We start from the raw sequence: 23,277 nt of genomic DNA, 5'->3' as shown, positions 1-23,277 counted from the left end.
CGTAAAAATAGTTACGAGGTGCTTGGGAGGATTTGCTGTTGAAACGCGGCTGCTTCCCGCTCTGAGGTGAATGCGCGTCTTTGTGGACGTACAAGCAGGAGAAGGGGGGGGGGGTGTTGGGGAAGGAGCGCTGTTTTGCCGTAGGAGTCCGTGATTTCATCAGCCGCCAGCAGCGCTGCCCCGCAGCACGTGGCCCTGCAGCAGTACAACAAACACACGCGGCCACGCACGGCAGCGCAGCGCTGAGCAGCGCGTGGTTCTCCACGCGCGAACCCTCCGGCGGTTCCCTCTTCCACCCCCCCACCCCCAGCGCTGCGTGCAGCACCGGGAGCGCGGAGCGGAGCCGCTGGCGGGGTCGCGTCTGTCTCATCTCGGAGGAAAATAAACTGTTGCTGCACCACGTGCTCGCCCGAGAGGGATGAGTCAAGCCGAGAGACTTTTCTCTCGCTACGAGCGTGTGTCACGGCAACGTCCGCCGAGGAGCGGGGGGACAAGCAGCCCGGTGTAAAAATAAGGCCGAAAAGGACGCGGCTGCCCGGGGAGGGGGCGGCGGTAACACCGGAGGGGCCCCGCGGAGCCGGGCGGGGTGTGGGGCTCCTTGGAGGGCTCCGCACACACTCTCCTTTCTTCTCGGCGGAGGAGTGGGTGGTTCATCCGGCAGCAACAGGAGGAGGCGAGTCAAGGGCAGCTGTCAAAACCTCCCCCCCCTCCTCTCGGCCCCTTCTCCTTCCAGCTTAACGATCAAACAAACGCCTGCCTGGAAGAAAGGCGGGCGGGCTGCCGAGTGAGTGAGTGAGTGTGTGTGTGTGTGTGTGTGTGCAGGAGCAGCGTGCCCCCCGGCCCTCCCTCCCTCCCGCTCGCCGCGCCTGGGAGGGGAGGGGAGAGGCGGCGGGAGGAGGGAGGAGGCAGCGCCGCGAGTGCGAGCGTAGCTCCGGGTGACTCTGCCTCAGTCACTGCGGGAAGGGGGAGGGCTGCCGCGCGCACCTTTTCCTCCCGTGCCTTCTCCCACTTCCACGAGGAAGGAACAAAGGCGAAGCGAGCCCGCAGCCGCCGGAAAGCCTTCGCGGAGGCAGAATCCCGCGGCTCCCCGACAGCAGCGCGGCCCCGGGCCGGCCGCCTGGCCGCGCTTCTTCGCCGTCCTCCTCCTCCTCGCCGAGTTGAGAAGGGGAGCAGCGTCCTGCCTCGCCTCCCGGAGCGCGGCGGTGGTCGCCGGCACGATGAAAAGTAAAAAAGGTACGTGCGGGGCGCCGCAAGGGCACGCCGTGACAGCAGCCGCGGCCGCGGCGCGCTCTTCCCGCCCGCGTTCCCCGCAGGGCCGCAGCGGCCGTTGGTGCCGCGCGCGACCGTTGCTCGGCGGTCGCTGTCCGCCCTCCCCGTCCCGCTGCCCCGGTGCGAGGCGGGGGCTCGGCGCGCAGCCCCGCTCTTTGTCTGCGGCGTGGGGGCCGGAACGCGACCGCTGCTGAACCGCCGCTTTCCCCTGCTCTCGTCGTCGTGTAAAGAGGAGAAGAGTGGGAAAGTTTCCACGCGCTTAGGTTTAAAGGGAGGAGGAAGACCGCTCCCCCCCGCCGGAGCGGGTTTTTCTTTGTGTGTGGGTGTGGGTGTACAGACAGCAAACTTTCGGCTGGCGGCCGCGCTTTCAGTGCTTGAAATCAGAGCCCGGCCGCAGCCGCGCGCAAGAAGTTCCCAACGCGCGCGTCCGTGCCGCTGTGAGGCAGCGGCTGCGGCGCGGAGCAGCGCCCCGGGGCCGTGCCGTTGCCCGGCGCGGTGCGGGCAGCCTCGCACAAAGGGACCCGGGGCACAAAGAACAAGTTTCGGCGGCCCCCGAGCCCCCGTGCAGCGATCGTAGGGCACGGCGCTGACTCCGCACGCCGCAGCCCTCAGGTAGGCTGCGGTTCGTCACCTTGTTCTAGGCACGGTGTGTTTTTCTCCTGTATGATTTCGCTGAATTAATTTAGCCCAGTTATTTTTAGGACATTCCTATGCTCCCTATTTGCACAGCAGTGGTGAGCTGGTTTCCTGTCTGCTGTTGCTTCCATTGTTCAGACCTCTCCCCGAGGGCAGCTGCTGGTTGCCGAAATACCAAACTCTCCGCACTTTCGACTGTTGTTCTTGCCACCCCCGAAATAAATGCGTGTGAAAAGTGCTGACGTCGTTTCTAGGTATGCATGTGTAGGTCTTTGTGTGAGTGAGCTGCTCCGAGGGCTGGAAGTTGTGGGCTGGAACAATGGGGACAATGGGAGGTGACGTGCCGGAGGGGCAGCTCCGCAGAGGGGCCGGGGGCTCTGCCTGGCACCGAGCGGGAGGAGGGGAAAGGGATGGGACTTGTGCGAAGTGTTGGGGCTGGAGCCTTTGTTGTGTTCCGCTCGGGGCCGCCCGGCGTTGGAGGCTAGCTCAAAAGTTTCCAAAGAATGACTTTGTTTCAGCTTTCCTGCTCTCAGCCCTAGAAAAATCCTGTTTAAAGAAGAAAAACAAACGCATAGCGTAGCCGAGTGTGGCTGCTTTAAAAGCAGCAGAGCTCGAGCTGTGAAACGCGAAGGGAAGCAAACAAGCTGGTTCCTCAATTATGAAACGTACTCAAAGGAAAAGTTTTTTTTACAGTGGAAATTCCCTCATGCATCCTTTATGCAGTTCGTGGTTACTTCTGAATAATTTTAAACTGATTTATTTTTGTTGTTGGCGTTTAAATTCACATTAAAGTTTAGTTAGCTTCCCTTTTTTTCTTTTTCCTCTTTTTTTTTTTTCCTTTTCCCTATCAGGCTGTGGGTTAAAACCCCGAGGACTACTCTGTGGATGGTTTCATTTGCAAATAATAAGCTGATAGCGATCGCACGGAACATACTCAGCTTGTTAATTACCTTTCGAATACACTCTTGCGAAGGGCCAGGCATGTGCTCAAGTTGATACATGTGAGGAATCCTACCGAGCTCGGTTACGACAGGACCGGAGCCGTGGATGAGACCCGTCCTGTTTATCTGCGCTCATAACAATCCTGTTTAAATTCGCTCAGCCCCGCCGGGTGGGGTGGGAGGCTTTCCAGAAGGTGATTGTTTTGTCTGCTGCCTCTCTGGAGGGCAGAGATTGTTTCTTGTGGTAACTTTGTCCTGTTTTGAATAACAATTGGCCTGTGCCACTTCCTCTGTGCAGCTCTTCCTCGACACAATGGGACGGTGGTGGTTTTTTTCCTAATAGCTCGAGTGTTGCATTTGCTTAACTCCTGCTTCATCTCAGCCTCTCCAAATACTTCGTCCTCCCCCTCGAGTATTTCGGCGTGCTTTCTTAAGGAGCAGTGGTCTATTTTGAAATCAGCTTTAGTTATCGCTGTACTTCTTCTCAAGTTGTTTCAGAGCTGTTGGCGCTCGGGGTGCTGAGCCCAGGGTTGTACACAGCGCCCTGGATGCAGCCTGCTCTGTTTCCAGGAGTCTCGGGACTGTGACAGCACGCAGTGTCCAACCACCTGTATATATGGCTGCAGCTAGGGAGCTGGGAGGATAACGTAATGTGTTAGGAAGGGATGGTGGTCACGTAGCCCTTAGCCTGTTGGTGACACGCGCTGCTCATCTGCGGGGTGGTGGTGGGGATGGAGTCCTGGAGTGTCGTGCTGGTCCCCAGCCCTGTGCCGGCGTGCCCAGGCTGCTTTGGCTTAGTCATGTGAAAGCAGCGTTTCTGTTCAGTTGAACGTGTTTAAGAGAAGACAGAAAGTAACCTGACACTGGGTTGTTTTTAAGATGAAATAAATTAGTAGGTCAGCTGGGGCTGCTCAGCATGTCCACTAGCCTTTATTCTGGGAGTAAAAAGCAGTAAGCCAATGGTCTGGCAGTGGAGCCCGGCCAGAAACCTTTTCAGTTGGGCCCTGTTAAAACAGGAAACCAGCAGCGAATAGCCTGATTACTAACAAGAGGGAAAAACAAAGCTGGGTTGTAATCAGCAGGAATGCTTTAATGAAAACAGAGCCATGACAGCAACAACGTGGCTCCGGCTCTAGTAAAAAATATCAGCTGGGGCCGTGTGAGATTTCTCGCCAGGACTTCCTGTTGCCGCGCCGAGCGGAGGTATCTGCGCAAAGTTCAGAGGGCTGCTGCTCTATTTAAATGAGCTCATTTAAATGAGGAGAAGTTGTAACACACTGGGTTTCCTGCTCACCCGAACCTGCTCTGTGTCACTGACTCGCTCTGTCAGTTCATATGACACGCCGAGTGAGCCGGCCAAAGGGCAGGCTTGGCGTTGACTCATTCCTTGCTAGGTAGGCTGTGGTTAGTCAGACGGCAACTTTTACTTTAGAAGTGCCATGGCAGAAGAACGGGTTTGCAAAACACAGAAGCGTTTTCATGCTGCTGGCTTTTAGTGTTTTGCCACGCTTTTATCTTTTTTTGGGGGTGAAAAAAAGCAACAGTTTTGGACCAAGTTTTGCTGTCGAGGCAGTTTTCTCAAATTCAGAGGCTCCAGTGGAGCGCTTCAGCTGTATTATTAGGTCCTGGGGAAGTTACGCCAAGCGGGGCGGTGGTGTGTCTGGAGGACTTGTCGTTATGCCATGTAAATATGGCTCACAGACTGTTAGACACCTAATTTTCTCACAGGAGTAGTTTCTTTGGCTCCTTGTTTCCAGCTTTCACTCTTTGCCTCTCCCTGTTTTCCAAAGTCCTGTCTTGCCTATTAAATTTAAAAACAAACAAAAAACCCAACCCACTGAAGTGCTACAAGGCTTCTAGTTTCTGACAAACAAGAGCAGCACACTTGAAAACATTGTCTGAATAATGGAGGCTAGTTTTAGCTAGTTTTTAAATTCAGTTTGGGAGGCATGAGCTGCTTTGCAGAGCCATCATGCTGTCTGTGCATGATCTTTGTTCCGAGAAGTGCTACTTACGTCTCCAGAACCCCATTGTGCAAGACATGTTCTCAGGTTAGATTGCAAGCATGACAGAACTTTGCATGAAGCTGTTACAAATAGAAAAGAGAAGGCTCAGAATCATTTTAAAGCAAAGTTGAGATACTTTCTACATGAGTTAAGAACTTGTTTACATAATTTGGGATTTATCTCGTATAGGCCATTTAAATATCCTATTGTTCTTGTGCCATGACTGGATAATTTATGTGGCAAATCATCCTAGGAAAAGTTTGGTATGTCAGTTTGGTGTTTGACGGTTCCATAAATCAGCAGTTGAAAGAAGGAAAACAATACTAAGTGAGTTAGTGAAGTAAGGATGCCAGACACTTTGCAGATTGATAGTTCTCCTGGGAATGCTTGCGTGTCAAAAATGTGCATTGACATCTGAGCAACTCAAACCAAATTTAAGGATATTGATGCTTCTCATAAATAAGAGGAAGAAAGGGAACAGTTCGCAGTGTCAGCTTTGGCTACAGTTTGAAGGTATGGGGAGAGATCCTACCCTCCATACACACTGGGAAGTAATGAGCAACAGTTGCACACACCCCTTTCTTTTTTTCCTATTGCTTTATATAGTTGTATGCTTTCACATGCACATGTATTAAATTTCAGGGCTAACTCTTTCCTTAAACAGAATCTTTGAATTATGGGTAGTAGCCCACATAATTTTTTTTTTTTACTTCTGACATTTAACTTGGTTTTTACTGTTCATGTTTTTAATTTTGATGTTATGAATGAGCAAGTTCCTTTTTCTTTCTCCCACCCTCAACATGAAATGCAAATTAAAGAAAGAGATTATGGGCTTCTTTTTCTTGACATTTTTTTTTCTAGAAGACACTTCTGAAAGCCAGTATGTATTTCAGTAGTTTGTTTCCGCAGTGCCTTGTATATTCTACAAAAGGAGGAAATTGTACCCTTCCAAGCTGGCGACTATTAAATACTTAATTTGTTTGTTTATTTTTGTTTACCTAACGTAGTGTCAAGTAGTGTGGTGTATAGAAAGGGATGATTAATTATTTTTTTAATGATTGCAGTTCTCTGATACTGAAGCGCAATTAAATTTTAGAAGTCCATCACCTGTCATGCTGGTGTACTTGTACATGCGTTAGGCACCTGGTTCTTTCCTTACCCTGCACTTTTTTTTTTTTTTTTACTTACTGAGTAAATATTCACTTGACAGTGAGGGCAGACACAATTTCCCCTTTTTTCTTTTCTTTCTCTGTAGATATGAGATGAACTATTAATTTATAAAAATCTACAAGCTATCTCTCTCACGAGGGAAGCATTAGCATTTTAAAGAGTAATTAAATAACCCATCACTTGAGTTGGGTATATGGCTTTTTGGTTCTTGTCTGTTGGCCCTTTGCCCAGCCCCTGCTTATCCTTGAAGAGAAGAGTGCTGAATGCATACATACCATAGCAAGCAAATTTGGACAATATTGGCATTAGATAGAAGCTATCTGATAACAAGCAGTAGATAAAAGGTTGCTAGGGGAACCAGAAAATGAGGGTTTACAGAGAATTCCCTTAGGAACAGCTCATTGGTGCTACTTCTTGTTCAACTGACAGTAGAGCTACAGCTTGACAAGTTAACGCTACAGGACAAATCCCCCGTAAAGCAGGCTATGCCACAATTCGTGGTAAAAGTGCTTAATATAAAACAAGTCTGAGCCATGAAGTGCTGGAGCTAAGTAGTTTCCTGAGGTAGGAGGCTGATTGTACTTGTCTTCTTGTAATTGCAGGTGTAGTTGCAATATCAGGCAGTGAAACAGAGGATGATGACACTATGGATGTCCCACTGGATCTTTCCTCATCTGCTGGCTCGGGCAAACGGAGGAGACGTGGCAACCTACCCAAAGAGTCTGTGCAGATTCTTCGGGACTGGCTTTATGAGCATCGATACAATGCTTATCCTTCAGAGCAAGAAAAAGTGCTGTTATCCCGGCAAACACACCTTTCCACACTACAGGTATTCAAATACATTCAAATTCATTCCTGTTTTCCTTTTTTTCTTAATCATTGCTTACTCTATTTCTGATGGCAGTTTTAAGGGAAAATACAGATGAGTTGTGTGTTATGATGATCTTTGTTTACTGGGAATAAAATGACATATTCAGGAGAACAGACAGTTGTGGATTTGAACGTGCATGCTAATTTTTTGCAGGATTGGGGACCAAAAGACATAAAGTGTCGGTATGAGGTAATTTATTGTGAGGAGAAAGGATTCATTTGTCAACAGAAGCTTTACGGTGATAGATGCAGAGTTGAGCATATAACTCTGCCTCTAAAACTGCAACTTGAGGCCCATTCCCATAGAATGTGAGCATCTATAATTATGCGTACGACGAGTTCCATTAAGATCAGTGAAACAACTGATAGATATAGATAGAGCTACTCAAGTGCATTAGCATGGGTGTAATCAGGCTTTTATGTGGCTGGTTTTGGATTCTCACCCAGCAACAGCTGCAAGGTCCTCTGGACGCATTGTTCTTGTCTTTTTCAATCTCCTTTGGTGGGACAGCTCTGAGCAATTGCTTATTCCCACTGTCTGGAAAGTGGCTGCAGGAAAGCTTGTGCAAAACCTGGTTTTGAGAGATGCTAAATATAGTGTTCACGTTGGCTTCTGGGCATTTTTTTTTCTTTTTTTCCCAGATTAATTCGTTAGTACAAAATCCACAATTGGCTGTAAAGTAAAATTCCCTTTGTGTAACATCGTAAAGAAAACCTTCATGTAGTAAACGCAAAAAAGACGTTAAACTATAAACTGTCCCGTATTGTCCAGGAAACTGGTTTGATATTTAAACAAGGACAAACTCAAGTGAGGTAATTCATGTTATGTCTGTCGACACAGTCAGTTGAACAAGGAAAATCAGTAACTATTTGTGGGAGGAGTGGCCCTCTTCAGAGAGAAAAGGTTTTCCTGTTGTTAATTAACCTAAGCACAGTGAACAATGGCTAATAGATTAATGTGTGTGCAGAGGGTTAAAAGCTAAACCTCTGGGCTCAGGCTGGCCGACTTCAGATGTCCTGGGGCTTTCTGTAGAAGGAGCAGGAGCTGGGGGCAGAGAGGGGACAAGGGAAAAAGGCCTTAGCCAGGCTTGTCAGAGCTTGTCCCGTGGTCTCCTTTGTTTGATTGAGGAAACTGCTTGGAGGGAGTCATCAATCTAACCCAGCGACTCTAATGGCACATAGTTGGAAGTGAATGAAGGTAGAAATTAAGATGTTGTTGTATTCTCAGGTCTGCAACTGGTTTATCAATGCACGCCGCAGGCTCTTACCTGATATGCTGAGGAAGGACGGCAAAGACCCAAACCAGTTCACCATCTCACGGCGGGGGACCAAGCTTCCTGAAGGCAGCATGGTGGAGTCCTCCATGGGCACAAAGAACTTCCTTCCCTTGCTGGAGGAGAGCCCCTTCCTTCCCGCATCTGCCACGCTCAGCAAGACTGTGTCCTCTTCCAAGCCTGTGTCCCCGGGGTCGGTCCTCGCTCGGCCCTCAGTGATTTGCCACACGACTGTGACTGCGTTGAAAGATGCCCCTTTCCATTTTTGTCAGCCAGCTGATGTAGGCCAGACTACGGACCTGCAGCAGCCCCCAGCCAACGCCTTCACAGACAGCTCCCTCTCCTACCACGAGGATGCCTCTAAACTGGGACCTGGTGCGAATGCGCAAAGCGGGCTCTTTAACACTCCTCCTCCAACCCCACCAGACCTCAACCAGGATTTTAGTGGATTCCAGCTGCTGGTGGATGTTGCACTCAAAAGGGCGGCAGAGATGGAGTTGCAGGCAAAACTTATGGCCTAAATCCCCTTCCTTCTCTTTCCCCATTTTGTTTTATTTCCAGGCAGGGATCTAACAGCTGTGTGGTTATTGCCACCCACACAATATCAAAAGACTTAACTGCATTATTATTATTTTTTTTATTAATCTTATTTGCACAAGGGATTGCTGAAATGAAGCTTCCTGTCACTGAGATGGTCTTCAGTGGAATATGGTCATTCCAAGAATTATAAACTTTAAAGCTACTGTAGGAAGAAAGGATTGTGTGGTTTTTTTTGGTTTTTTTTTTTGTTTTTGTTTTTTAATATTTTCTTTGTAGGTTTTTCATAATGTGAGATGGTTCCCAAGATCATGTGATTTGTTTTTTTCTATCAGACTGTGCAATATCTAGTAATGATATAGAGTCTTCTTATCATTCCCATGCGGAACAGAATATACCGACACGCTGTCTAAAATAAATTTTCAATTTTTTTAACAATATGAACTTTGGATGATTATGCTTTTTTTCCCACAATGTAATAAAATATTTTCTTTAAAAACGGATGCATGAGGAGTATTTTGTTGAAAACAAGCTTTGTGGAAAACACAGCTTTACTCTTGAAATACATTGGAGAGAGAAATATTTTTGACCTAATACTGACTTTGTTTGGTTTAGAGAGCTATGCTAGCAGCTGTTGTTAACCAGATGTTCAAAGGAATGCTGAAAAGTGGGCCTGAAGTACCTGACTGTGTTCTACTGTGTTGACCTTTTCAAAGAGGCCAAAGGGAGCAGTGTAGTCAGGTTGCATTAAATTTTGGGAGGGGTGTCTTAGGCCCCTCTCAGAGCTGGAGTTTTTTGGCTCCTAGAAATACCTTAGGGTTTAGGGTAGGGGCCTGTGGGGAGGTTTTCCTGAGGATGAAACAGGGAGGCCAGAAAAGGGTTGGGGTGAATATTTTTTTGCAAGTCTTTGTGATACAGCCTCTAGACATCTTTAATGACAAATTTTGATGGGGTCAGGAAGGGCAACACAACTTCTGATTTTCTTGGGCTAGCAGTGGCAAGATTTTGATCTAATTCCAGTAGACTGTGAAATAGGAGAGGGTGTCAGGTTGAAAGCTGTGTTTTGGGAGCCAGATCATTTGAGGTGCTTAAAGCACCAAATGAGTTGGTGATAAAGATTTAGAAGAGATTTCTGTTGTATTTGGGTGTATTCTGGCCAGTGGAATTTTCTGGAAAGTTACATTTCAGAGGAGGACTTTGGCTATCAAAAAGAATTATTACTGAAAAACATGAAGAGTTGCAGCTCACATTTCAACTTTTTTGAATGTCCGTCACCCACTCTCATCCTTCTAACAACAGTGAAATAAGAGATCTCTAGGGAGAAAAATCAGTTCTGGCTAATCCTTAAACCAGTTGTCTGCTTGGGTGACTGGGGGAGGGTTTTGTGGAGCAGGAGAGCAGGCAGATGTAAAGATATTCTTAGAAGACTGCATTGTGTGCTGTTTTGTTTTCTTCCTTTCACTGTGGCTTTTTGTAGGTGACAGAAAGCTGTTTCTTCTCTGACATACTCTTAGAAATTTTGCTCAGCTTAGGACTTCTTTAAACCTTCAAAGTCAGTGTTAATGTGTTCAAGAAAAAACACACGGGCTTGCTCATGTGTGCATCAACTTTGGTAACGATAGAAACAATGCAGGGTTGTCCTCATACGCCATGCAATTACAAAATCGGGTTTTTAATTTTTACAATATATTTTTAACTGAAATAAAGCTACAAATAAAATAGTTCCGAGCATAGCCAGGCGTGGCTGTGTGTTTTATCTGCAAGTAACAGCACGTGAGTCCAGAAAGGAGCCTTGAGTCCTATCCCTTTGCCTGGACTTACTATTCTTTATGCTTCTAGACTATTTTCCTTGGGACACCTAGGCACGTTTTTATCTACTTGGAGCAGACTTTTGTGCATGTATGAAGTCAATGTTGAGCAAAAAGTGAGGGAAGTTGAAGAAAATGCTTTTGTGGCATAGCTGTTTGCTCTCACTGGGTGCTAGGCACCCAGAAAGAAGTGTTGTCTTTGGTGAAAGGTTTGTTAAGATACTTTCTTGTCCACATGACATAAGTATTTTATTGCAACGTTCCTTATGCCTGTGCCTCAGGCGCTGCCTAAGAAAAAATGATCTCAAGCAAATGTTTTTTCCCTGTTTGAGTAGTTGGACTTTTTCCTTGTTCTTTTTTTTCAAAGAAGGTTGCCAGTGTGCTGAGTGGTAGAGAAAGTGTAGGGGGTTGTGTCATCAAAGGGTATTCTTAGATCCTCGCTCTCCATTAGTCTGCCCTTTAAAATAAAGAAATGTCAACAAATTTAGGGAAAAAAAAGTTTTGCTTGCTGAGCTGACCAGTTCTGTAATTCCACCAGAGCAGCTGCAGTAATTAAATGAAGATAGGAGGAGGAAGAAAACTTGCCGTTCAGGTTAACAGTTTCCATTGAAAGTAAAAGCCTGTGGTCTCTGCTGTTGACATTCACCATTCTGCCACATGAAGTGACACCGGTGTAACAACCAGGCGCCCTGCCCCTGCGGTGAGCGCTGCATTTCCATCTTGCTGACACCTACCCGTGGGACTTTACTTGTGACCAATTTTGCTCAAGGCTGATTGTTTTTTTTTTAATTATGACCTGGGTTGAGGCTACGCCCAGAAGTTCAGCTGCAGTCACAAGCCAATCAAGTAGCACCTGGTGCACAGTGAAATGGCTTTCCCCTTCCCTCAGGTGTTAACTTGGGGGAAGAAAATGACTCACCGAGTACCCACTAAAATAAAATCAAAGGCAGTTTCTGCTTAGCGATACTTTGGTTCAGACTACTGATCTATTCTTTCAAAGCCAAAACTCGTAGTTAACTCCAGATAAAATTATCAAAGGTGCATTTTGGGCATTGGGCTGGAGGAGTCCCATTGACTAGCAAATGCAAGGCTGCATGTGCCAGCCACTCATCCTTGTGAGAACAAAGGGGAAGTTTATTTCTGGAAGCTTGTTTGGCTGTGGAATAGGAAAAAAAAAAAAGCAGTGAAAAGAAACAGTGAGGCAACAAGGGCAGTTTTGCTGTTCTTGCCGCAGCGATAAACCTAATCGCAAGGCAGCTGTCAAAACCCGAGCTCTGCCTGCATGCACCAACTGAGAATGGCTGGTAATGTGGGGCCAGGAGCTTTGTGCCATGCCGTATGGAGAGCGTGCTGCTGGCCAGAGCCCAAGTGACCCAGGAGGAGCAACAAATCTGAGACAGCTCGCCAGCAGACTTGTTTTCGTGGCTGTTGCGTCTTGTAAACAACTTGTAGCAGCTGCACGTGATAAATCCCAGTGCAAAGCAAAGATAATTACAATAGAGAGGGGATCTTGGGACTGGCGTCTTTGTGTGTGCGTGCACTGGGGGGGCATCCCATGGGATGCTGGGGGGGCTGTGGCATCCCACACATCTATTGGCTTTTGCCGTGAAGTCAGTGTCTGTAATGCACTCAAACAGCTGGGGCACTTGCAGCACTGCCTGTCAAGGTATGTTTTTTCCAGCCGTGTTTCTTGTTAGTGCTTGAGAGCTGCTCCTGCACTACTTCCTAACTCTTTTAAAGCTCGTTTGGGTTTTCTTTTTTTTTTTTTCTTCCTCTTGGCGTATTGCAGTTGTCAACTTTCCCTGTTGCTTTTGCCAAGTAGGGATTATTGGCGCGGACACAGCTCTTGTTTGCTGCTCAGGACATGACTTTTTTTTAAGTCTCTGTTCAGCAGTTGCCAGAGACCTTACGTCTGTCCCATTTCCCTGGGTTAGCCGGCTCTCATCTGTGAGCTCCAGTGTTCAGACTAAAGGAAAAGAGCTTAGATGAGCCACTCACTCTAGCAAAGCATCACTTAGAGCTGTTGCTATTCCAGACGTAGTAATTGCATCCACATGTGCTGTGTGCCATTCGGCGTCTGCTCTGCTGCCTGCCGTGGCAATGAGTGCAAACACAGTCACAAGAAGCAGACCTGGCTGCACTACAGAGCCAAAACTTAGACTGCCTTCTGCATCCAAGTTTTGCACCCATCTCTGCCGACAGCTCAAAGCCATGGCACGCACTTAGCAGTTTTGCTCACCTTTCCCTCTGTGGCTTCCCTTGCCTTGCAATTCACATTCTTGAAGCTCTCTTGGCTCTGAGGCATGGGGTCTGTGACTACCACTGGCAGATCTCACGGGGCTGGCTGCACAGATTGCAGCCTGGGGCAGCTTCCCACAGCAAAGTAACCACATACCCCTGTGCAGCACTGCAATGAGTGATGTTAACCCCAGCTCCCACAGCTGGTGAGATATGAGTTGGTCACAGCTCCCAGCTCATCCCTGTTTCACTGGATAGCATGGTTTTGGCCAGAATTAATGTGAGTGTTGTACTTTCAGCTGCTTACATCAGTGCATAAGGAACCTACAGGTGTGCACACAGGTAGCAGCACTTTGAAATGGTGATTTAAAGGAGGGCAAGTGGTGGCTTGTGAGCATAGGCTGATTGTGTGCAGCTGGTGGTTCTTTGCCCCTGCTTGTGCTTGGGCAGCTTCCTTTGGACCACAGAGCAGGGCTAGGGCTGCTTCTCCTGCCTGAAGATGTATAGTGGCATGGCCTTATACTGAAGAATCCTTGCCTGTGCGTTTATGAACCCTGCAAGTGGTATGTTGTCAGCTTTTGTCAAATTGTTTGGCAGAGAGGGCAGCTCAGCCCTGGTGCTGTGGGTTTTGCAGCACAAACGTTTGTGTGGCTTCCCTGAGTCTTTTCCCATCTGCATTTTTACTGTGCTGCTGGAGAAATGCTGCGCTGCTGTATGTTACCTGAGCTTCTCTGTCAGTGGCATTTCATGGGTTGGCAGGGCTCAGCTACTTTGGGAGAATGTTCATCTCTAGCACTGTTAAGGAAATAACTCCCAACTGTGAGACCCATGAAAACAAAAAATCACTTGACTGGTTGTGGGAAGAATGTGATACCCACCACCTTCCCTTTATGAATCTGCGTAGCTTGCCTTGGAAATGGGTCTGGATCCCAGACACAGAACTGATGGTGAAAATCACAACAATTTTGTAATTCAATTGAGTAAGCATTCAGCTGTTTTGCCAGAGCCTGTAATTTCACTTCCTTTTCCAGCCTGCAATGTTCTGATTGCCTGACCTTGTGCTGAATGTCTTATTTTGTTTCCTTCTGAGCTTGTGGTATCGTTCCTTGTTTGAACTCTCCCACTATCTTCTCTCTGCCTGTTTGACTGCAGAGTGCTTACATCATGCAGCACGTAGCCTCTTTAACTAGGTGAGAGATTATTTTGACTGGTTTTGTGCTGTTGGAAAAGATTCCCGCTACCCCACTAAACTAACCACAACAGCACATCTTGCTGCGATGCAAATGAACCAGCTTCTGCTCATGAGAGAAAGCACATCTTCCCTGTGTAGTTTGGCTTTGTCCTAGCTTCTGCTTTCTGTGCTGTGACAGAGATGAACCTAAAAGAGGAGCAGTGAGTAATAAAACTCACAGGCATTTTTAATAACCCAGGGGCTGATTTCAGTTTTGGCCTTTCTGCAGCACATGGTTCTGACGGGCTTCCCATTTGAAGCAGGCCTTCCCCTGCCAACCTTGACCAAGAAGTGAGTTCAGGTTATCATATTAAACACTACTTAGGTACTTGCTGCTGTAACTCATTCTTCATGTTCATTGCAGCTGGCTTGCGTTCAGCCAAGGTATTTTCAGTGAAATGCTGCCAACTTTCTGCAAAGGCTTCCTCAAAAGTTTTTCTTCCTTAGCTGGCGATACATGGAAAAACCTCCTGGAAATAATTTCTATTAGTTTATGGATTTATGTCTGTGTGTACTGTCTGCAGTAAAGCTACCACCTTGACTCCCTTATCCCTTCACAAGCAGCTTCAGTCAGTATCATCTCCTTGCCTGCTGGTACTTTGCCTGGGCCCAGTGGCAGTCCCTGAGATTCTGGAGGAAGGATGCAGAAGGCCCCTTTCCTTGCCTGGTCAGTTGCATGATGGCTTCACGATGAATCTTTAGGAGACATCACATGGCTTTGCTTCACACCTACTGTGTTTGTGACACCTTGGGGCAGAGGGGAAGGGCATGGTCACCCTCATAGCCGGTGCCATTCTCCATACTCTCTCAGATCATAGAATCACAGAATGGCCTGGGTTGGAAGGGACTTCAAAGCCCACCCAGTCCCACCCCCTGCTGTGGGCAGGGCTGCCACCCACCAGCTCAGCTGCCCAGGGCCCCATCCAACCTGGCCCTGAGTGCCTCCAGGGATGGGGCACCACAGCTTCTCTGGGCAGCTGTGCCAGCACCTCACTGCCCTCTGAATAAGGAATTTCAGCCTAAATACAATCTAAATCTCCCCTCTTTTAGTTTAAAACCATTCCCTCTTGTCCTTTCACTATCTGCCAATGCAAAAGTCAGTCGCCCTCCTGTTTACAAGCCTTCTTTGAGTATTGGAAAGCCATGATGAGGTCTGTCTCCCTGGAGCCTTCTCTTCTCCAGGCTGAACAAGACCAGCTGTCTCAGCCTTTCTTCATAGGAGAGATTCTCCAGATGGGGTGCACTGAGCAGTATCCATGGCGGCCGATGGTGGGCATGCATCATTTTCTTTCCTGTTTATAGCCATATACATCAGGTATTTCTCTTGTGAGGAATGTCCTTTCAACGGCAGCAATAGGCTCAGGTTTCCTCCCTTCAGGCTGACCCAGTGAGATAGACAGTGCAGCTCAGCTGTTACTCAGACTCTGCCTCTGCCTCAGGAGTGACTCGCTTGTGACTCTGCCCAGGCAGGAAACATGACCCCACTGACTGCTTCATGATGCTTGCTCAGTCCAGAGGGAACTTGTCTTCAGACCCTCTGCTTCCCACAGATCTGCCTTTCATCCTTGCTTTGTCCTGGCCCTCATTCACCATGGAGACCTGCTGGTGTTGGGAAAGCCCTGGAAAAGAAACAAACCTTTCAGCTATGACTAAGGAAAACACACTCCAGAGCTCTGTGGTTTGTCTGAACTCACTTCCTTGGGAAACAGCAGGTTTTGATCTTTAAAAAGTGATATCTTAAAAGCCCACGTGTAAATCTTAACAGTTCCGGTGATAGCAGCGTAATCTGCCTTTGATCAAGTAAAGCAACAAAGCACAGACGTATCTGCTGCCCAAGGACTGCAGGAAATGTGCCCGTGCTTATACAAATGCATGGAGGAGGGGATGCTGGCAGGGCAGGGGGAAGATGACTTGCTGTTCTCCAAACTATCACAGAGATGGCAGTGTTCATATTTTGCCTCTATATCCCCGTGACTTTACCAGCTAGGGGAAATCTGCACGTGGGTCTGTGGGTCTGTGAGTCTGACAGCAAGAGACAAAACAATGTATTTGAGAACCTTGAGGGGAGTCAGGGCCATGCTAGAGCTTGGCCAAGGCAGGACGTGGAGCAGTACAGCGGGTCACAGCCCGCGGCTGCATGGCTGTCAGGCAGGGCTTCAATTTTGTGCAGAATGGGATTTTTTCCTGATTCCTAGATTTGCAAAAAAATTTGCAAACCCTCATGAGAAGCAGTTCGGGTGCAATGTGGGAGTTCTTCCGTGGCCGTGTTCACAACAATTGCCCTTTACACTGGCTATGGGAAGCACTTTCCCTTGCCTTCAATATTTTTGGTGCGCAGGAGGAGTGAAATGAGACCGGACTTTGGTACCTCACCTGATTCTCTTTACTTTGCATGCTAAGGGCCCCATAGGAAGCTGTCAGGAGAGCGGGGTGAGCCCTGCATCACTCAGTTACTCCTCGGGCAGTCGTGCCCAGCGATGCTGGAAGGCTCCACCCTGCTTTCAGAGTGGACTCCAAGACTTTCCGTAAGCTGCAGGTGCTGTGCAGGTGCAGAGCGGTGCGCAGCAGAATGTGGGGCAGCGCTATGGAAACCGGGTGCAGGTTTGTTGTGCTGGCTGTGTTTGTTTTTTTCACCTCCACGATAATTCTTAACCAGCCTGCAATCTCTGTTCTATGTACTTTACTACTCCTCGTGATTTACCGGGATAATCGAAAACTTAAAACAGAAGCCCGGCCCTGAACCTTTTCACTACAAGGAAAACAAGACCTTTGTCCTGTCGGCTGAGCTCAGAGCCTGCAGCATGGCTCAGCTGCAAAGACTCCCGAAACCCATGGAAGTCAAAGTCACACTGACGGCAGTCATAACTGGATTTGTACTGAAGTGGGTGGAGATCAAGAGCTCCGATGTGACATGAGATCTCTCGTGTCAGCTCTCTCGTAACAGAGAGGAGGCACCTGGCTGGTGGAAGCCAGCCTGCAAATACCAGGATCACCAATAATGTGCTGCCCGTGGCTCAAAGTACAGGCCGTGGTGGGCCGGGACTGAAACATTAACCAGGCCTTGGGGCAGGAAGCCTCTGTAGTTGCCGCTGTGTGTGTGTGGTGATGGGGCTGCAATAAGGAGCTGCTTGAATGAGCTACAGGCTGCGGGGAGAACTGATCATTTATGGAACTGAGGGCTGTAATGGCAGGGGAAAAGGGAAGCGCAAGGGATTCTTTTGGGCTCACGCCTCAGATGGTTTGGGTCTGGGTAGTGTAATGAGTCTGTACTTGTTTATTTTCTATTTCTATCGCTGGAGATGGAGTGGGGAGATAGGAAAGGGCAGCAGTGGGAGTGTTGTAATCGTGTTACTGAGCCTGGCTGACACCAGGTGCGGGTAAACATCCCTGCCTGCCCGGATGGGTGACAGCCCATAAATCCTGGGAGCACCCTGCTGAAAAACAAGGCTTTTGCAACTGTGCCTTTGAACTCGGAAGGAGCTGTGTGTGCATGACTGTTGGATGACAGCATGGCCTGGCTGCACTCACAGGGCAGCGTGGCTCCTTCCACAGGCCTTGGTCTGGCTGCTGGAGGACATGGCTGAGCCACAGGCAGGGCCCTACCCTCATGGCTGTAAAACTGCTGCCTTCTTCCCAAGAGCCAACACCACCAGCAGGCAGCATTTTCTGAAGCTTGGTGCTGGGCCAAAAGCCGTTCCCATACTGCCTGCTCATACCATATATGTGTGTATTAATTTACCCACTATGGATTGCTCCCCAGCTGCCAATGCATGTCTGTGTGTTATCAGTGCATCTCTTCATGGACTGCCTTAGGCTGAGTTTAAAGGACAGCATATTCCTGTTCGGGGAAGAATAGTAGTGATGTTCTGCTCCTGCTGAATCACTGCAACCTGGTAAGGGCCTGGAGCATGCAGGGCCGTGTTATGTTGTCAAGTGTTGCAGCTGATGAAAAGCTTTGGATTTGGGCTTTGTATCGTAAGACTGGTTCCTGGTCAGGATGATGGAATCTTAGGGAGAAGATTTTGCCTTCACATCCCCCTGTAAAGTCCGGGTACAAGGATGAATATGCTTGTTTATGATGCTTTAAAACACACCATTCATTTTCAAAGATGAGCAGTGAGACTGTAGCAAGTAGCTGTAGAGCAGACCACAACAGTTAACTCTGGTGCAGGCCTCTGTCTTGGATTGTAAACTCTGTGAGATGCAAACATCAGCATTTGCATGGTGTTTAGCCTGCACAACACAGCATCTCCATCTGGGCTTTGGGGTCACACTACAGGAATGTTTATCTCACTGAATGCCTTCTTGTGACAGTCACGTTTTACAACAGTCATACACATGGGTGACCAGCACTGCAGGCAGTGTCTGTGTGGCATTGGAGCCAGCACACTGGTGCAGCCAAGGCTGTGCCAGGCCCCTGCTCAGCCTCTGCTTTGCCATGCTTGCTTTACAGTGGCTGGAACGCTTTTGGGTGCTGTGAATACTTGCCACAATCATAGAATCACAGAATGGTTTGGGTTGGAAGGAACCTTAAAGCCCACCCAGTCCCACCCCCTGCCGTGGGCAGGGCTGCCACCCACCAGCTCAGCTGCCCAGGGCCCCATCCAACCTGGCCTTGAGCACCTTCAGGGATGGGGCACCACAGCTTCTCTGGGCATATCAGCTTCTTAGAAGGAGCAATGTGACAATAAGTGCATTGCTGTGTGACCCGTCAGCAGATGCGCAAAGGACTTTGTATTGAAAAGGCAAAAGGAAAAAAAAAACAAAAAAACATTAAAATTACCATTGCCATGTTGCCCTCCGGGTTTACACAAATGCGGCGCAGAGAAGAATTAGGCTTTTGCAGTTTCATGTTTCCTTGACCTTTTGAGAGAAGAATGAAAAATCTGATCCAACTGCTGCTCCCTGTTACAATGCTGAAAGAGCAGTGCAAACTTAATGTGCTGACTTCCGAGGAGCAGAATTTCAACTTGCCTATTGAAAAACCTGGGAGAGAGCTGAGGTCTGTAGAGATCTGAATTAAGCTGGGTGATCTGAATGCCAAACCTCTCTCCCAGGTGGGTGCAATTACTGGTGTGTGAGCAGATTCCTTTACCCTGCTCCACTGGGTGACTGGCTTAGGATCAGTGCAAGACAGGGAGAAAACACATGGCTCCTCTGGCACAATGTCTTCCTTCTGCAGAATGAGCAACACCTCTGTTGTGCTGCAGCTGCTGCAGCTGGGTGCTGTAGCTGTGTTGTGCTAGCACCCCCATCACCCTTGCTTGGCGCTTGGGAAACTCTCATACCATTAATGTTAAGCTCACATGTGCTGCTTGACATGAAAATGTTTCCAGTAAAAAAATAATTTCAGACTATTGCTGTGTTGGCTCATGCAACTGTTGACAAACAAAATCTACATGGATTATGTTCTAATGGCAAGCTTTGCATGCTTCAACAGGTTTTCTTTGCTTTGGCTCAGTTTCCGGGTGTTATTTTCATCCTTCCAGCTTTTAGAGGGCAAGCACAGTGGATGGGTTGCTTCTTTCCGAGTCTCAGCACTGCCTGGGAGACGCTGGCTGACGCCAGTCACCGCAGTGAAATGCTGCATGGCAATACACATGCAGCTTTTTTCCCCTTTTGGAGATGAGCACGTGTCAGTTGAACAAAGGGTGAGAAGTGAGGGAGTACACTGCAATTTGCTAACGTGTGGCTGGCTTCCCAGTTCCCTGCGCATTCCCGCAGCCAGACTGCAGTCGTCATGATGCTATTGCCAGGAAATATGTAAACAAAAGGGAACTCTCCCTCTCAGCTGAAGCATTAGGTTGATTGTGCAAAAAGCCACTCATTGATCCACGCTACCTAGTTATCAAAGGTGCTGTTTGTTATATATAGGCATACAGCACTGTTGACATAGCCTGCTTGTTTTTACATCTTTTTAAATCACAGCAGTATTTACTGTGTGGTGAGTCAGGGCACTGAACGAGGCCATTAGGACCCTCTCACACAGCATCGTGACTTAAAATTCAGGTGCTCAGGCATCGCTCTGCTGGAGTCACTTGGAGATTGGCAAACAGGCATTTTTCCATGGAAATAGCTGATCTTTATGTCTCAGCCAAATTACACAACTGACAGTCATGCTGGGGTGAAGTCTCCTGTCTTCCCTAAGGTTGCAAATGCAACTGTGTAACTTCACAGGGAAGCTGTGATTTGCCAGAACTATCTACAAGTTGAAGAAGTCTTAGTATTGTTGTTGTTGGTTTTTTTGTTGTTGTTTTTTGTTTTTTTTTGCAGATGATAGGAAAGTTTTCTTCCAAAGACAAGCAAAACAATGAGCACAGTAAGTTATTACCACAAATGCTTATTCCCCTACCGCCTAAAAAAAGAAAAACAGACACGCTAGGAGATGACAAATTGCACAGCCCAGCTCAGTGTTGGCTATGCATTGGCATCTCAATGCTACGCTCTTTTTTGCACAACAGAAGAAGGAACAATTACAGTTATGGTTCAAGGACCACAACAATCCAGTGCTGGACATGCAATTGTGAAGCAATTCCAGGTTGCAATTTTGAGCACTGATAGCCAATACAACAGGAAAAAGTAAGCCACACTGTATTAAGGACTTGTCTTTGATAGTCCTCTCCGTACAGCTAAAAGCCAGGGATAACTGGTAGGCTAGGCATCTGTATGGGGATGCAGCGTAGTTGCATGGGAAGGAGTTGCCTTTTAGTGGTTCACATCTGTGATCCCTTGTTCTGTCCTCCAGCCCCAGCTGTGAGCCTCAGCATGCAGCTGTCTGCACTAGTAGCATAGAAAGAACTTTACTGTCAGAGTTATGGCACACTGGAACGGGCTGTCCAGAAAGGCTGTGGAGTCTCTTTCTCTGGAGATAGAATCATAGAATAGAATCATAGAATTAGCTAGGTTGGAAAAGACCTACAAGATCACCTAGTCCAACCATCCACCTACCACCAACAACCCCACTAAACCATGTCTCCCAACGCTATATCTAAACGTTTCTTGAACATCTCCAAGGACGGTGACTCCACCACCTCTCTGGGCAGCCTGTTCCAGCGTCTGACCACTCTTTCAGAAAAGTAGTATTTCCTAATGTCCAGCCTAAATCTCCCCTGGCACACCTTGAAGCCATTCCCCCTCGTCCTGTCACTAGTTACAAGAGAGAAGAGGCCGACCCCCAGCTCACTACAACCTCCCTTCAGGTAGTCATAGAGAGCGATGAGGTCTCCCCTGAGCCTCCTCTTCTCCAGACTGAACAATCCTGGCTCCCTCAGCCGCTCCTCATAAGGCCTGTGCTCCAGACCCCTCACCAGCTTTGTCGCCCTCCTCTGAACACGCTCCAGGGCCTCAATGTCTTTCTTGCAGTGAGGGGCCCAAAACTGGACACAGTACTCGAGGTGGGGCCTCACTAGGGCTGAGTACAGAGGGAGAATGACTTCCCTACTCCTACTGGCAACACTATTTCTGATACAAGCCAGGATGCCATTGGCCTTCTTGGCCACCTGGGCACACTGCTGGCTCATGCTCAGCCGAGCGTCGACTAATACCCCTAGGTCCGTTTCCTCCATACAACTTTGGAGCCACTCTGCCCCAAGCCTGTAGCGTTGCCTGGGGTTGTTGCGGCCGAAGTGCAGGACCCGTGCAGATATTCAAAACTTGTCTGGATGCCTTCCTGTGTGACTTACTGTAGGGAGCCTGCTTTAGCAGAGGGGTTGGACTTGATGATCTCTGCAGGTCCCTTCCAAACCCTACAATTCTGTGTGACTCTGTGATATCTCACACCCATGAGACACCTGACAGCCACAAGCATCCTTCTCACCCTGCCCTACTGCTTTTCCCCTTAGCTCTGAACAGAGACCCTCCAGTTCCATGAAGCTTTGACAGCTATAAAACATGGCAGAGTGGCAGCTTTGCAGGGATGCTCTGGGACTGAGCAACCTCTGGATTCCCCAGCGGTGCTGAAGAACTCCAATATTTCTCTGCTTTGAATAGAGCTGGCAAAATCCATAATTGCTTCCATTCTGCTTGGCTGGAAAAGAGCAAAAGTCAGGCACTCTGCCACAGGACTGCTGGGCGCAGAGTGGGTATGACGGAGGGCTCTGCACCAAGGCTTACCCAACAGAAGCAATGGCCATCCCACAGCTCAGCCTGGCTTTTGTGTATCATTAATTTTTTTTTCCCCTTTTTTATGTTTTTTTTTCCTTCCCTTTTGTATGTTTTTTTTTTTCCTTCCCTTGAGTGGAGCAGCACTGGTGAGGTGATGACTTACCTGCTGCAGCTTGGGAGATGGCAATCTTGAAGGGATGGTCCTCACACAATGCCCCAGCAGAGATTTTCTGGCCCTAATTTCTCTGATTACGTTGTTACCTGATCGGTGAAGAGAACCGTGAAAAACACAATTACCAGGAAGCCCTGCTTCTTTCCTCGTCTCTTTGTCTCACTGCAGATTGGGCATGTGACTCAGAGAAATAGAAGAGCAGCTGTTTTCATTCATGTGACCCAAAGGGGTGCTGCATGCCAGTCACACCTAAGTGTGGGAAAGCTCAGCCACTGGCTGACAAACATGATAGCATCATGTTTGCAGTTGGCATTTAGATGCATTCAATAGACCAGAGCATGGCATGAAGAACTGGAAAACCTCTGTCCTTCAGACAGCACAGGGAAGGGAGGATAAAAGTTGTGAATGAGCTTGGTGTGGTGGGACAGCAATTTTTTTGGCCATTGGTGGAGTATCAGACTAAAGGGAAAGGGGACAAACAGGCTTTGACTGTGGGTATTGGTGCCAGACTTGCTCAGTGCAAGTCCATGTGCCCATCTTGGGCTGCACAGGCAAACTTGGCTGTGTCCTCATGGGATGCACAGGAGGGAAGGAGAACCTCCCCAACAGACCAGAAGATAGTGTCCTGGGTGGACTGGATGATAACTTCCCTGATGGACTGAAGGAGAACTTTTCCAAAGGACTGAGGGAGACCCACCCCTACTGACTTCCACCCCAAACCCTAGCAGATGTATACACCAAAGACTACAATGACAAATGCCAATGAGTGACCAACATTTGTACTACAAATTGCAATCAACAAGAACTGGCTCCAGGTCAGCACAGACTCCCAGCAGATTTGATGAGTGAGCATGCTTCAAAGGGATATTTAAAATGTATTGTTTGCCTATTGCATACTGCAAAAATAAATACCCAAAGCAGGAGAGAACAGACTTTGGCAAGCAAACTGACAACAGGCCATGCTCTTGAGGAAGGCTCATGATTTGGAGGGAACACTGAGCTGGAACACTGAATATAAATAA

At 48.1% G+C, this 23,277-nt stretch overlaps 1 protein-coding gene across 3 annotated transcripts; it reads left to right on the top strand.

Annotated features, from left to right (window-relative positions):
* TGIF1 (TGFB induced factor homeobox 1) lies at positions 387-9,206 on the top strand. 3 transcript variants are annotated; one of them, XM_021387943.1, is made up of 3 exons: positions 387-1,233; positions 6,625-6,851; positions 8,121-9,206. In XM_021387943.1, exons 1-3 carry the CDS (start codon positions 1,218-1,220, stop codon positions 8,685-8,687), a joined length of 810 nt encoding a protein of 269 aa, XP_021243618.1. In that variant the 5' UTR covers positions 387-1,217; the 3' UTR covers positions 8,688-9,206. The 3 variants fall into 3 exon arrangements, with proteins under 3 accessions (XP_021243618.1, XP_021243619.1, XP_021243620.1); XM_021387944.1 differs by lacking the exon at positions 387-1,233 and adding an exon at positions 1,360-1,881; XM_021387945.1 differs by lacking the exon at positions 387-1,233 and adding an exon at positions 1,920-2,159.

Source organism: Numida meleagris, chromosome 2 (assembly GCF_002078875.1).
Source record: "Numida meleagris isolate 19003 breed g44 Domestic line chromosome 2, NumMel1.0, whole genome shotgun sequence".
NCBI classification, from domain to species: domain Eukaryota; kingdom Metazoa; phylum Chordata; class Aves; order Galliformes; family Numididae; genus Numida; species Numida meleagris.
Note: the sequence above shows the minus strand (reverse complement) of the source record. Positions and strands in the feature narration are given on the sequence as shown.

Bases quoted from the DNA above. Each gene is read 5' to 3' on its own strand.
- TGIF1 (XM_021387943.1), top strand. The intron at 6,852-8,120 runs GTATTCAAATAC...TTGTATTCTCAG, and splicing joins CACACCTTTCCACACTACAG to GTCTGCAACTGGTTTATCAA.